This window comes from Nesoenas mayeri, assembly GCF_963082525.1.
Source record: "Nesoenas mayeri genome assembly, chromosome: 1".
Lineage (NCBI taxonomy): Eukaryota > Metazoa > Chordata > Aves > Columbiformes > Columbidae > Nesoenas > Nesoenas mayeri.
This window is the reverse complement of record NC_137541.1, coordinates 16,869,503-16,881,859: the sequence shown is the minus strand read 5'-3', so window position 1 is coordinate 16,881,859 and position 12,357 is coordinate 16,869,503. Positions and strand designations below refer to the sequence as shown.

Sequence of the window (12,357 nt, the reverse complement as noted above, 5' to 3'; positions counted from 1 at the left end):
ATTTATATACACACAGTATTCAGAGAAGACTATATCTTCTGAGTTGAAATCCTGACTTGTGCTTTCCCCTCAAATAAATACATCAAAAATTAGGGTTTTTTGTCAAAAAAAAAAAGAGACTTGGAAAGAACATCAACATTTTGCTCCTAGCATTTAAAAGCTTTCCAGTTGCTCATGCAACCATAGGAGAATTTTGGTACGTGAAGAGAATTTTTCTATAGCTCCAAAAAGCTATGAGAAGCTACTTCTGCATCCAGGGACTCCTGACTTGTGACAAACACTCAGCACTTTGGCACCATCATATCTGAGTCTGCAGCACGTGAATGGGGGGTGTGTAGGGTGGCGGTGCAGGTGATGGCTTTATCCCCCTGACTCTCATGTAGGACAGAAACTGCTCTGGGATCTCAGCTAACACATCTTTAGCAAGTCTCGCCATGCTTAACACGTGGTTTCCACTTCTGTCAATGTAATCTCGGAATGGCACAAACTGCAAAAGAAAAGAGACGGTCGCGTGGGTCATTATGCAGACACAGAATACATTTTACAATACAAAAATAAGAAAGTTTTATCTAGGGAGTTAGAGTACATGAATATACTACTTTACACAGTTTATATACATATTATTCCATTCCATTCCATTCCACTCCACTTCCACTCCACTCCTGGAGTACTGTGTTCAGTTCTGGGCCCCTCAGTTCAGGAAAGACATTGAAGTGCTGGAGCGGGTCCAGAGAAGAGCAACAAGACTGGTGAAGGGACTTGAGCACAAGACCTATGGGGAGAGGCTGAGGGAGCTGAGGTTGTTTAGTCTGGAGAAGAGGAGGCTTAGAGGTGACCTCATCACTCTCTATAACTACCTGAAGGGAAGTTCTAGCCAGGTGGGGATTGGTCTCTTCTCCCAGGCAGTCAGCAATAGGACAAGGGGGCATGGGCTTAAACTCTGCCAGGGAAAATTTAGGCTGGATATTAGAAAGAAATTCTTTACAGAGAGAGTGGTGAGGCATTGGAATGGCTGCCCAGGGAGGTGGTGGACTCGCTGTCCTTGGAGGTTTTTAAACTGAGATTGGACATGGCACTTAGTGCCATGATCTAGTAAACGGACTGGAGTTGGACCAAGGGTTGGACTCGATGATCTCTGAGGTCTTTTCCAACCCAGTCGATTCTGTGATTCTGTGATCCATTCCATTCCATTCCATTCCATATTGTAGATATACACATATCTCAATTATTAAAAATCCATCTTCTAATAGAAACAGTGCCATGCTTTCACTTGGGTAAACTTCTCATAAGCCATGGCTAGCTCAGACTGCTGATTAGATGTTTCATCAATATATTTGATTTATCTCTCAACCCCTTTTCGTACAAGAAGGTAATTCTGCCTCAGAAACCTATTCTTAGCTTACTTTTCCTGATTATGGGGCTCTCCTACCAAACTGCTTCTGCTCTGGGAATTTGTGAACAGAATTTTTGCCATCTGAAGTGAACAAAACAGAAAGGATGACTTTATATTCTTGACCATTCTGCATTATACCTAGTAGAACTATGAACCACCTGAACAATTTTTACACAGTACTAACAAATTAATGAAGAATCTAAGCAAAAAGGATTGGGTTAAAAAAGGAACTTTTAATGTGATACCCAGATCTGCAACACCTACAAAGGGTTAGTTACCCAGCTCTAGCTCGAATTTCATAATAATTAATGAGATTATTCTGCTACTGGTATAGAAAACAAACAAACAAACAACAAAACCCAACAATCTAAACTCCTTGATTTTTATTCACAACAGACAGCATGCAGGGATCTAGTGGGTTAAGACAGCTCATGGGTTATGTCAAAGAGAAGGCTGCTTTGAAATTCTGCTTCTTGCTCAGGTTTTGGAGCCTATCTCTGGGTAACAGCTGGGGGACTTTCCAAAACTGGGATTCAGTGTCCAGAGCTGCTTCTGGTACTGACATGCTACACTATGCTATGCCGGAATTCAAAGTCTAATGATGCCTTTCCACTCCTGCTCTCAAAACAGGGAAGATTTGTTAACTGTTGTACTCCAGGATAAAGCTAGAACTGATTAAGAAGTCAGATTCGCAGATCTCTCATCCTCTGGCTGAACTGTAAAATCTGAAGACTTTTTTGCCCATTAAACCAATCAGACAGATTTTGATTTCTTGGATGCACAGCAAAAAAGGCTACAGATTAAATTCCACTTTTCTAAAAAGCACTGAAGTTTTCAAGATTTAGGGGAACAATGAATTACAGTGAGAGTTTAGCCCACACTGTATTTCTGAGATCCTGAGAGTTTTCCAGAAAAAACAGAAATAAACAAAAGAGATCTACTAAATATATTAAACAAATAAAAAAAGAAACTTGGATTCCTCCAGCCCCTGCAAAAAAAGCAAAACAAACAAAACAAAAGATCCCCAGAACAAAGACAACATTTCAGCAGCAAAGAATTTTAACTTAATTAAATAATTTTTATGATGACTTTGGAAAGCACTTCTCACTCTAGACTTACGACACCTATCTAGGCATCAACCTCCTACTAAAAGGCGTTTAGAATTCAAGTAACAGATAAGTTTTCGCATAACTCTCCTGAAAAGTTATTAAGCTTAACTCAAATTGCCAGAAAAAAAAGGCTTCAAGGCAAGGATTTGAACAACATTGAATTAAACTGAAACCTGTCACCAAATTAAGTGTAAACAGCTACTGCTTGGGGCATTTCCCCAGGAAGCAGGAGATCCGCAGTTTGCCAGAAGATGACGACTTAGTCACGGAGTAGTTGAGGCCAGAAGTGATCTCTAGAGACACTCTGGTCCAACCTTGCTGCTCCAGCAGAGCCAGCTCGCCCAGGCTGCCATGGTCAACAGGACTGCAAGAGCAGTCAGCAGGACTATGCAGTGAGAGCCGCCTTTATTCCAGATAGGAGCATCCTTTCTTTACCTCTTCATTGGATGGTGGCCAAGAATGTATCAGGCATAAGGGCAGGAGAACAACAGGCAAAAAGGAACCTGATTTTAGGGTATTAAGCCAGGGCACGAGGTATCTGCAGTTCCATATTTAGCTGTCTTTCTGTGTTTATTCAGTAATTCTTCAGTACAAAAGACAAGCACATACTGTGACATTTACTAGTACTGAATCCTCCATCTCACAAAAAAGGCTCTAGCAGTGTTCAGAAGCCAGCCCAGCACTGCCCTGTTCCAAGTGGTTGTTCATTCTTAAATTCCATCAACTTTTCCGTAAGAATATACCTGACTGTCCCCAGACGCATGAAGTCAGAAGAACAACAAACCAAAATGAGCATCTCTGTAGTATGCAGGTTTACACATTCAGCTGGGAAGGGATAAGCTTGGTGTTCATTTCCCCCTCGTGTGCTTATTCATTTTCTAATGCAATGCCAGTCGCATGTAAAAAGCAGATGGAGTCTGAGTTGAAGAACAAAATGTGTCCCATCCCAAGAGATCACCTTACCCATTAGTCTGTGGACATGAAAACTCAGACCACAGTTCTGCAGCAAAGCGAGGCTCCTTCAGCAGCCTAATTGTTGAAAGGCAACTATACAATATATTAATAGTTGGAATGAATTAGTTCTCCCCCCCTTCTCCTTACAGTATATATATATATATATATTTATATATATCAGAGGAGCTGGTGTAACTATGGACAGATAAGTATACATACAAATATGCAAGGACAGCTGGCAATGCCAGCAGGGCCTAGAATTGCCACGTAGAAGAAGCAGAGGGGGCAGAGGAACAGAACCAAAGATGGAAGAAAAACCAAAGGGAAACTGATGGAGTGTAAAATAGAAGCATGTGTATATATAGCCTTCTATAGTCTGAGAGTTTAATTTAAAAGGCTAATATACACAATTTTCAAGAGAAACAATAGGTAGATTAATACAAGCAAGTATTTTCCTAAAGCTACTTACATAGAAAAAGGATAACAAAGGAGCAGAAATGAAATAAACTGAGGAAAATTGCTACACGTATAATAAAGAGTCTTTACAATACGTATGTATACTAGCGAGGAGGGAAAAATGAAGGTCATGTCTTTACCTGAATTGCAGTCAGCAGTAAATATAATAGATATGGCGACTCACTGTTAGCAGGCTATTTTTTCCCCTACTAGTTTAATTTAAATATTTCACAATACTGACTGCTAAAATTAACAGTTAATTTCACTGGCTAATTTTAACTAATCTAATACACAACAAAGATAAACTCCTTATATTTGAGTAGTTAATTTTATAAAAGTAAGTCGTTTTAATCCTGCCAGATACAAACTAACGGTCATACCAAATGTAAAGGTTTTGACATTATCCCTTTTTATTTATTTAGCTAGCCTATGATGTATTTGTTAGTATTTGGACAGAAAAAGATCAAAAAATAATACTACCTTTGGGCAATTCAATATGTTTTGGGGTAAAATTCTGATTGAAATATATTAGTAGTAAATAAATGTTTTATTGCATTTCTGATGTGCAATGAATTCTAAAGAAATACAAAAGGGTATCCATTGCATATCAGTTTTATTTCTCAGAAGGAATTAGAATATTTCTGATGCACAGTATTTTCACAAATCTTGTTTATAACAATTGAAGAACTCTATGCATTTATGCCTTTTGAATGTAAAACCAGTGGCTTTTGGACCTGCTGCCGTTTGGAGAAATTATGTATAATTACATTGTGTACATTTAGATGCATTTAAACATAAGTGCAATGCATGCCAGAGATATCTGAATTAGCTTTAAAAAGATCTGACATAGCACATGGCTTTGCAGAAAAACTCATTTGGGGTCCAGAAAAGTTACAGTTCCTGCATATATAAATGAAAACAAATATACACATTCCAAAGTTCATCAGCTGCAACATGACCTTAATTACTATTAACACATTATCACCTGCGATATGAGCTAGTCGTATAGCTCAGTTATTCAAAACACATATATTCTACTAACCAACAATAATATAAAAATCCAACCTGGCTTGGAGAGAAAGATGATAAAATAAACAAGAGGAAAAGTAAGTGAAGACTATGAATTTTGACAAATAGGAAGAAAAAAGGGAGAAGAGATGGCAGATGTAAGGAAAGGTTTGAATCTAAGGATGCCTGTCAGTGTTTAAGAGGCATTTGGACAATGCCCTTAATAATATATTTAAACTTTTGGTCATCCCTGAAGTGGTCAGGGAACTGGACTAGATGATCACTGAGGGTCCCTTTCAACTGAAATTTCATAAATGCATTCAGGAAAATATGCCTTCCATAAAAGAATTAGTTTTAGACAGATATCATTCTTTCTGCGGTCATCAGGTTGATCCAATTTTTCAGTAGTTTGCTGCTTTTCAAATGTCAACTTTAATACTTTAGCAAGCAGGGATTAGTGTGCTGAGCCAGTGTCTTTCTCTTTCTTTTTTTTCCACTTTAGTATCCCATGAAAATAAAAAATGCATAGCTAGTTAATTTTATTTGATCAAAAAAAATAATGAAATGAAGTTTCTCCAAGGGAGCAGGTAATCAGGAAGCACGACAGTGTGCCTGGAGCATGGATGAAGCACACTGTTTGGACAGCTGTGGAGTTCTAGATATCTGCAGCTCTGAGGGAAACGGGGATTACGGTGGGTGTGCATGTGCACACAAAACTGCTACAGCAGCCTGCCAGGGGTTGCCTAGGTTTGAATGACAACTACTGGGAGGACTGAACGACTGTACGGAGCAGGAACAGAACAGGAGGACTTTGGCAGAACAACAGAGGCATCTGTGGAATGCAGATGAGAGTAGCACTCGTGGGGCTTGGTTCAGACATGTAAACACAGGTCACAGAATCATAGAAGAGCGTGGGTTGGAAGGTCATTTAAAGGTCACCTAGTTCAACCCTACCCTGCAATGAGCAGCAGCATCTTCAACTAGATCAGGTTGCTTAGAGCCTCATCCTACTTGACCCAGAACGTTTCCAGGGACGGGGCATCTACCACCTCTCTGGACAACTTGTTCCAGCTATCACCTGAGGTTCATTAAAGCATGAGACATCTGCATGGTCATGTGTGACAGACACAACATAAGAACTGGGAGACACTTATGCTCTTCTGGACTGGCAAGTCAAGAAAAGACACTGTAGGCATCTCAAATGCACTCGTTAGAGATCTAGGTATCGCTGACTTCTACAGAAGTTGCAGTTTTTCTTCATGGTGTTATATTATAGTGAGATTTCAGTACAGAGGCACCCAACTCTTATCCCATGGCTGTATAACCCTAAGACTTTATATCAGTGTGCTGCCAGTTAGGGGTCATTTCCTAATGAATGCAAATCCACTACTATGTGTTACACAAAGGCTAACAGATACCACAGAGAATTTCTGAGCTTGTTATGAACACCCCAAGATGAAGTATGTCAGTGCTAAGGTAAAATGAAAGGCAGGACTATGGAAAGAAACACGAGTTCAAACAAAGAGGATCAGTAAAATCTAACCATTAAATTTTTTCTCTCACCTGCACAATGTCTCTTTCTGCAAACTTTCCTCTTGAAGAAATCCTCACTACATCACCATCCAGTTCTTCCATAGCTTAAAAAAGAAGAAACAAGAACAATTAATCTATGAGTTCAGCTACACAACAAAAACAAACTTACTGAGAAAAACTTTAGTCAATTTACACTTCAGAGCCACAAAGCCAACAATTGTTATTTAAGTAACTCTAAGATCATTGGTGCCATAAAAGACACCATGCTTTGCAGTTATTTTGCACTTTTTCATACTGGCAATTCATACTTTTTTGCCTTTATTGTCATCTTCAGAATAAAAGAGACCATGATAAGGTATTCATCCTTCCAGCTCTCAAACCAGCAAGTATATCTGTTTTGTTAAGGCTATATTTATGCTTTCATAGGTGGAGAAGAATTCATCTTTAGCAATTATTCTTACAGAAGATATCATAGGATACAGCACAAAGACATAATAACTCACATTCATACTGGAAAAGCAGTGACAGGAATGAGGAGTTCTTAAAAAAAATATTCAACTTATTATTTTATCTTTCTGAACAGGATCCAGAAAAACTAAAATTGCCCAGATACCCAGAAGCCATTCTAGAAAGAACAGCACACCTGCTCTCTGGTCAGCGTTGAAATGGATGGAGTTGGGATCACGGACTATTGCTCAGTCGTTGGATCTGCAATCCTACAACCCTTCTTTGAGCATACTCCATGAAAACCAAAGCCCTGCATCACTGAGCTTCTCAGGGTTTTACAAATTGAGCCGAGTTCACTGAAACCAACATTTGAAAACCTAGTTCGTCCAATGCAACAACTAGAAAGCACAAATGATGCTATCAGGAGCCAAGTTCAAACCAAAGAGCATGTTTGTCCAAAGAAAAAATTAGTAGGTCTGTATGGTACATTGCCAGCTGATGCTGCTGATGTAAAAAATGTCCATGTGTTCAATCCAGGAGACTGAACAAGTATTTGAAGGACAGATCCACTGAAAATTTCCAAAATAGACATAAAGCACAACCTATGGCCACATCAGATAAAAACAGACCCCTGATCTGACCTGTTATAGTCATCCTTGCATCCTTGTGTAAAGATCTGCCAAATGTATGTGCCATCCTATCTGTTGTAGTTTTGTTCCTGTTAGCAACTAAGACCACAATAGCCACTTGCTCACTCCCCTGATCCCCCAAGTAAGATAGGGGAGAAAACAAACAGAAGGGAAAAACTCCTGGGTTGAGACAAAAACAGTTTAATAAGTCAACAAAACAATAATAATATACTAATATATATATATATATATACACACGAATACATAGTGCAATCCCTCACAAAACTCCAGTCACGCCAAATCAGCCAGTCCCAGAGAGGAGAGCAGCCTGGTCCCAAACAACTGATCCCAGTGAGAGAGAGCAAACAGGAAAAAGGCCAAAAGACCAACTGCAAAATGGCAGAATGGCAAAAAGCCAAACACCCAACACCCAATGGAACAGAACTCCTGAACAGAAATAACCAAACTAATGACCTAGAGGACCCAAACTAACCAGCCAGACAAGCTGGCTCCAGCTTTACAGTGACCATGACAATAATGGCAGGGCGTATTTTGCTGATCAACCTGGATGTCAATTTAGATGCTGTCCCATCTGTGCCCCCCTTCTATCAATTTTCACCTGCAGATGAATGGTTGAAGCAGTCCTTGATGACAGTTTCCTGAACTGTCAGGAACTGTCAGGTTGAAGTTTCCTTGATGACAGCCCAGATATCATTGAGTTCTTACATTCTTTTCATATTGACTTCAAAACAGAGCAAGCTACTGAAAGAAAACGTTAACACTATGCTAGGGTGCTATCACATTATTCTTATACTAAACCCAAAACAAATGACTGTATTAGCTACTAAAGATTCTAACAGCATGAAGAAAAATGAACTTGATTTCAGTCAAACCAGCACACTATCTGAGCTCCAGACTTTTAAGAAACCCTCTGGTAACCCCCAGGGACTGGGAGATCCAGGGGGCAGTGAAACCTGGAGACGAGTAGCTTAGTCTCTCTACAGCAGAACTGATGCTTGACTGGCACTGCAATTGTAAGACAGTGTGCCTGGAACATATACCCTCCTACACACACACACTTCTTCAGTATCCACATCAGTCATGGAGTCTGTTTTTATTCCAGAAGGAATTTCTGTGGGTGGAAAAGTAATTTCTCTGCCCTCTTGGACACTGAGGGACTCCAGATTTGGCACACACCTCACGGGTGAATTTCACAGAGGCAGTATAGTCATGGAGTGTGGGTCCAGAGATGGAAACTGTATTCTGCACTATAAACAGAATCCTACCTTAATAAAAGCAACAGCGATGGCATCTCAAGAACCCTGCAAAGACAAGCTCCAGAAGTAAAAAGAAGACAGAATCTACAGGTTCTGACCAAGTTAAGGGGAGCCTGGGCAAACCCAAGGACTGGGCAAACAGGAAGAAAGGGAAAAGGCAAAGGAAGGGTCACAGAAAAGTGACATATGACTGAAGTTGGAATTCTCAGGGGGGAAAATGAAGCTTGCAAATTTCCCTCATATGCATTTATGAAGATATACTGTCTTTTTCATTGCTTGTGACATACAACCATCTGAAGTGCAAGCATCCACCTTGACGGTCTCTTCAAGGAGTAAGATACTCAAAATTATCACTAATATATCACTTGGCAAAAAGTGTAAGAAAGTCAACTCCCAATAAACTATTATTCTTGTGCTATTTTTAACTCTTGTTTTCATACTCTTAGAATACTGTACAAAAACATTCAAGTAATTAGTGACTATTTACATGATACAAAAGTGGTAGTATTAAGTATATTTCATGTACAAAAGAAGGCATTATGTCGAACCAGAAATACTAGAATTAAAAAGAAAGGATGTAGGACTTTGAAGAATAGATATACAGGGAATGTCTACACTTCATAGTGCAGTGATATACATGATGGCATTTAAATTAGTCCAAACAACAGAAACAGCTTACTTATTGCAACAGAGAATAGTGTTCTGGAACATCACATGAAAGAATATGTAAATAAGCCTGGTAATTTCTTTCCTGTTGTAATATTTTCTCAATGCTGCTACACAGTGAAGCTCACTCCCATTATATTGTGAAATGCAGTTTAACCTAGATCACCTCCTCAAACGTATTTATTTTTCTCAGTATTTTTTACCACAGTAAGAACAGATGATGAATATTTCCAGTCAACTGAGACTTCACAAGGCCACTAAATATCCGTGCTGAAGAAATTCAACATTACTTGAGTATGCTTACTTTACCGTGGGGGGTTTTTTCCACTCATCTTCTGGAGCTCTGTAAATGCAGAGCCCCCATATGGTTCTGTGACTTGAGCAGAGAGCCTGAGGGGCTCCACAGCTCCACATGGTAGCTTGAAATCATACTCAGTTATCAATCAATCCAGCTGGAAATGTCAACAACTCTTATTGCTTGTTCCATATGATGGCTCTTATAAAGAACAATATTTGTTTGAAAGGCCACATATTAGAGTACTAAAATGTAAACAAATATTAAAAATTCTAGGAAAAAATTGAACACTTACCATCAAACTCTGCTGGTCCTACCCCCACTATAATTATTGACATCGGAAGCTTTGAAGCCTTCAAAAGAAGAAAAAGAGGTTTAACGGATAACATAACCTATGCCAATAATATGTGAGATCTGAGGACTATTGGAATAAAAAAAAATGCAGAAGTTATGTTTTAAGAAACATTTTTTTTTCCACCTGAAAAGTTGAGTTGTGTAAAGTGTCTGCTTAAATGGTACAAAACATCTTGGATGAAGAGAGAAAGGAAGATGATTATTTTATTTTTTTCTTTATAAAATCTTGGAATACTATGGGATAGTAATTAAACACAAACTATGTTAGGATTTAATGCTAATCTGACAACTAAGACAACAAATTTATCTTGGAAGCTTCTGCAAACTGACATTAATTGCAAATATGTTCCCAGTAACAGTCTGACATGTATTTAAATGTACTTTGCTGTTTCTCGATGTTACATAGCTGCCTGGCACTATGTGACATTATTTTTTTTACACAGGTCTTATGTCAGTTCTTCTCAAGAGAATAAACTACCTGACTAATATGTATCTTATATTTCTTCCATGAATGAAATTTTATTCAAGTCAGTCATCCATGCCACAAAGTAAGTCAGATATCGAACTGACTTACAGTAAGATTTTTAATTTTACGTAATCTTTTTCATTCAATGAAACAAGGCGAAGATGATATCTGGCTTTCCATGAATAAACTCTCTGTAAAACCTTTACAATGACAAAGACAGTGTAATAAATACTGGATTTTCCTGCCGCAACAGTAGCACCAGATATCTGTTACTTTAAAGAAATGATCCGAAACTGCCTCTGTTGAGGAGGGTAACAACTAAAAAACCCGTCACCAAATGTCAGGGTTAACAACTGTTCCTTATTGAGATATTCTGATGAACTGTGAAATTTCTACAGCAATTTTAAATGGGAATATACACTAGCCAAAACGATAGATCTACACTTTCGGCTTCACTGAAGTCTGAAGTCAAGTGGTTTTACAACATACTGTTATATTTTTCTTTTGGAATATAAAACATGTTTTTTACCCTCATTTAGAAGACATTATAATTTTAGATATATCATCAGCATTTCCCATTCTTCATTTGTCATAATACAAATATATATAAAAAAATAACTTTAAGTAGCTTTACTGTTAATTACTGTCAACATGCTATTTGAAACAATGAAAATATGCCATTCTATAAATCACTATTTAATGTTCTACACCACTAGACATTGTACACTACTATGTGCTACACACTGGCTGCAAATTCATCACTACAAATCACTGCAAATTCATTCACTACATAGTCAAGCTTCCAGCTAAAATTTTGTAGCAAACTAAAAAAAAACCAAAAAACCCCTCTAATAATCACTTGTTAGTTAAAAACTAATGTGCTACTGAAGATAATAGTTAAAAGCCCTGGGCAAACAGCTCTAGGTGGCCCTGCTCAAGCAGAGGGCTGGACAAGATGACATCCAGAGGTCCCTTCCAACATCAGTCAGTCTGCGATTAAGGTCCACAAATACAGTGTAATTGTATCTGAAATACAGGGCACTGCCTAAGTCAATAATAGTGAGTATGGAATATTTTCCAGACATGACGGCATTTCTTACAACATAACACCTTCAGTTTTTCAGATGTTTTCTAGAATCTTACCACTTGACTGTAAACATCCTTTAAAGACATTCCTACTCGGACACAATATTATGCGACACAATGTATATGAAACAGTAAGTGGCAAGGACACGATAAAGACGAAGAGTTAAACTTTTGCATATAAACTTAAGTGCTGGCATTTCCTGAATGACAGTGTAACCTTTAAACAATTTGGTAAAACAGAATGTGTCTGACATATATGCTGTAATGAGAAAGATGCCTAAAAGCACGATTAGTGTTAAAAAATGAAATATACCCTTCTTGAGTTTTATACGTATCAAGCTGCATTGAACATCACTGCCCATTTTATTATTTTGGATATTTTTAAGACAGAAAAAACTGCTATTGAATAGCATTTAATTAGTTCTGTCATGGTACGCTGTGCTCACAGTTCAAAGAGTACACAGAAAACCAAATGCATCTTCATAAAGACAGCAAATATTCCCAAACGTCCACTCATTCCAAGCTAACAACACATCTGTATTTCCAGACAGTTGCAGGCTAACAGCTATTATTCCTGGAAATTAACTATTACTGGAAACCAGGTTTTTCTGTGTCTTAGTGGCAAATTATTTACTTAATTTTACAAAACATCAGCCAACTGAACTTGTTGGTCTCATATGGACT

General features: G+C 38.3%; 1 protein-coding gene across 1 annotated transcript in view; it reads right to left on the bottom strand.

Annotated features, from left to right (window-relative positions):
* Window positions 1-298: 298 nt before the first annotated feature.
* The window catches only part of CPNE8 (copine 8), a gene marked incomplete at both ends in the record, with an annotated part of 98,110 nt that continues 86,051 nt past the window's right edge, over window positions 299-12,357 (bottom strand). Inside the window, 3 exons of the mRNA XM_080363808.1 lie at window positions 299-487; window positions 6,484-6,557; window positions 10,063-10,120. Of these exons, the coding sequence (XP_080219934.1) occupies window positions 299-487; window positions 6,484-6,557; window positions 10,063-10,120 (321 nt within the window). The remainder of the gene's footprint in view (window positions 488-6,483; window positions 6,558-10,062; window positions 10,121-12,357) is intronic.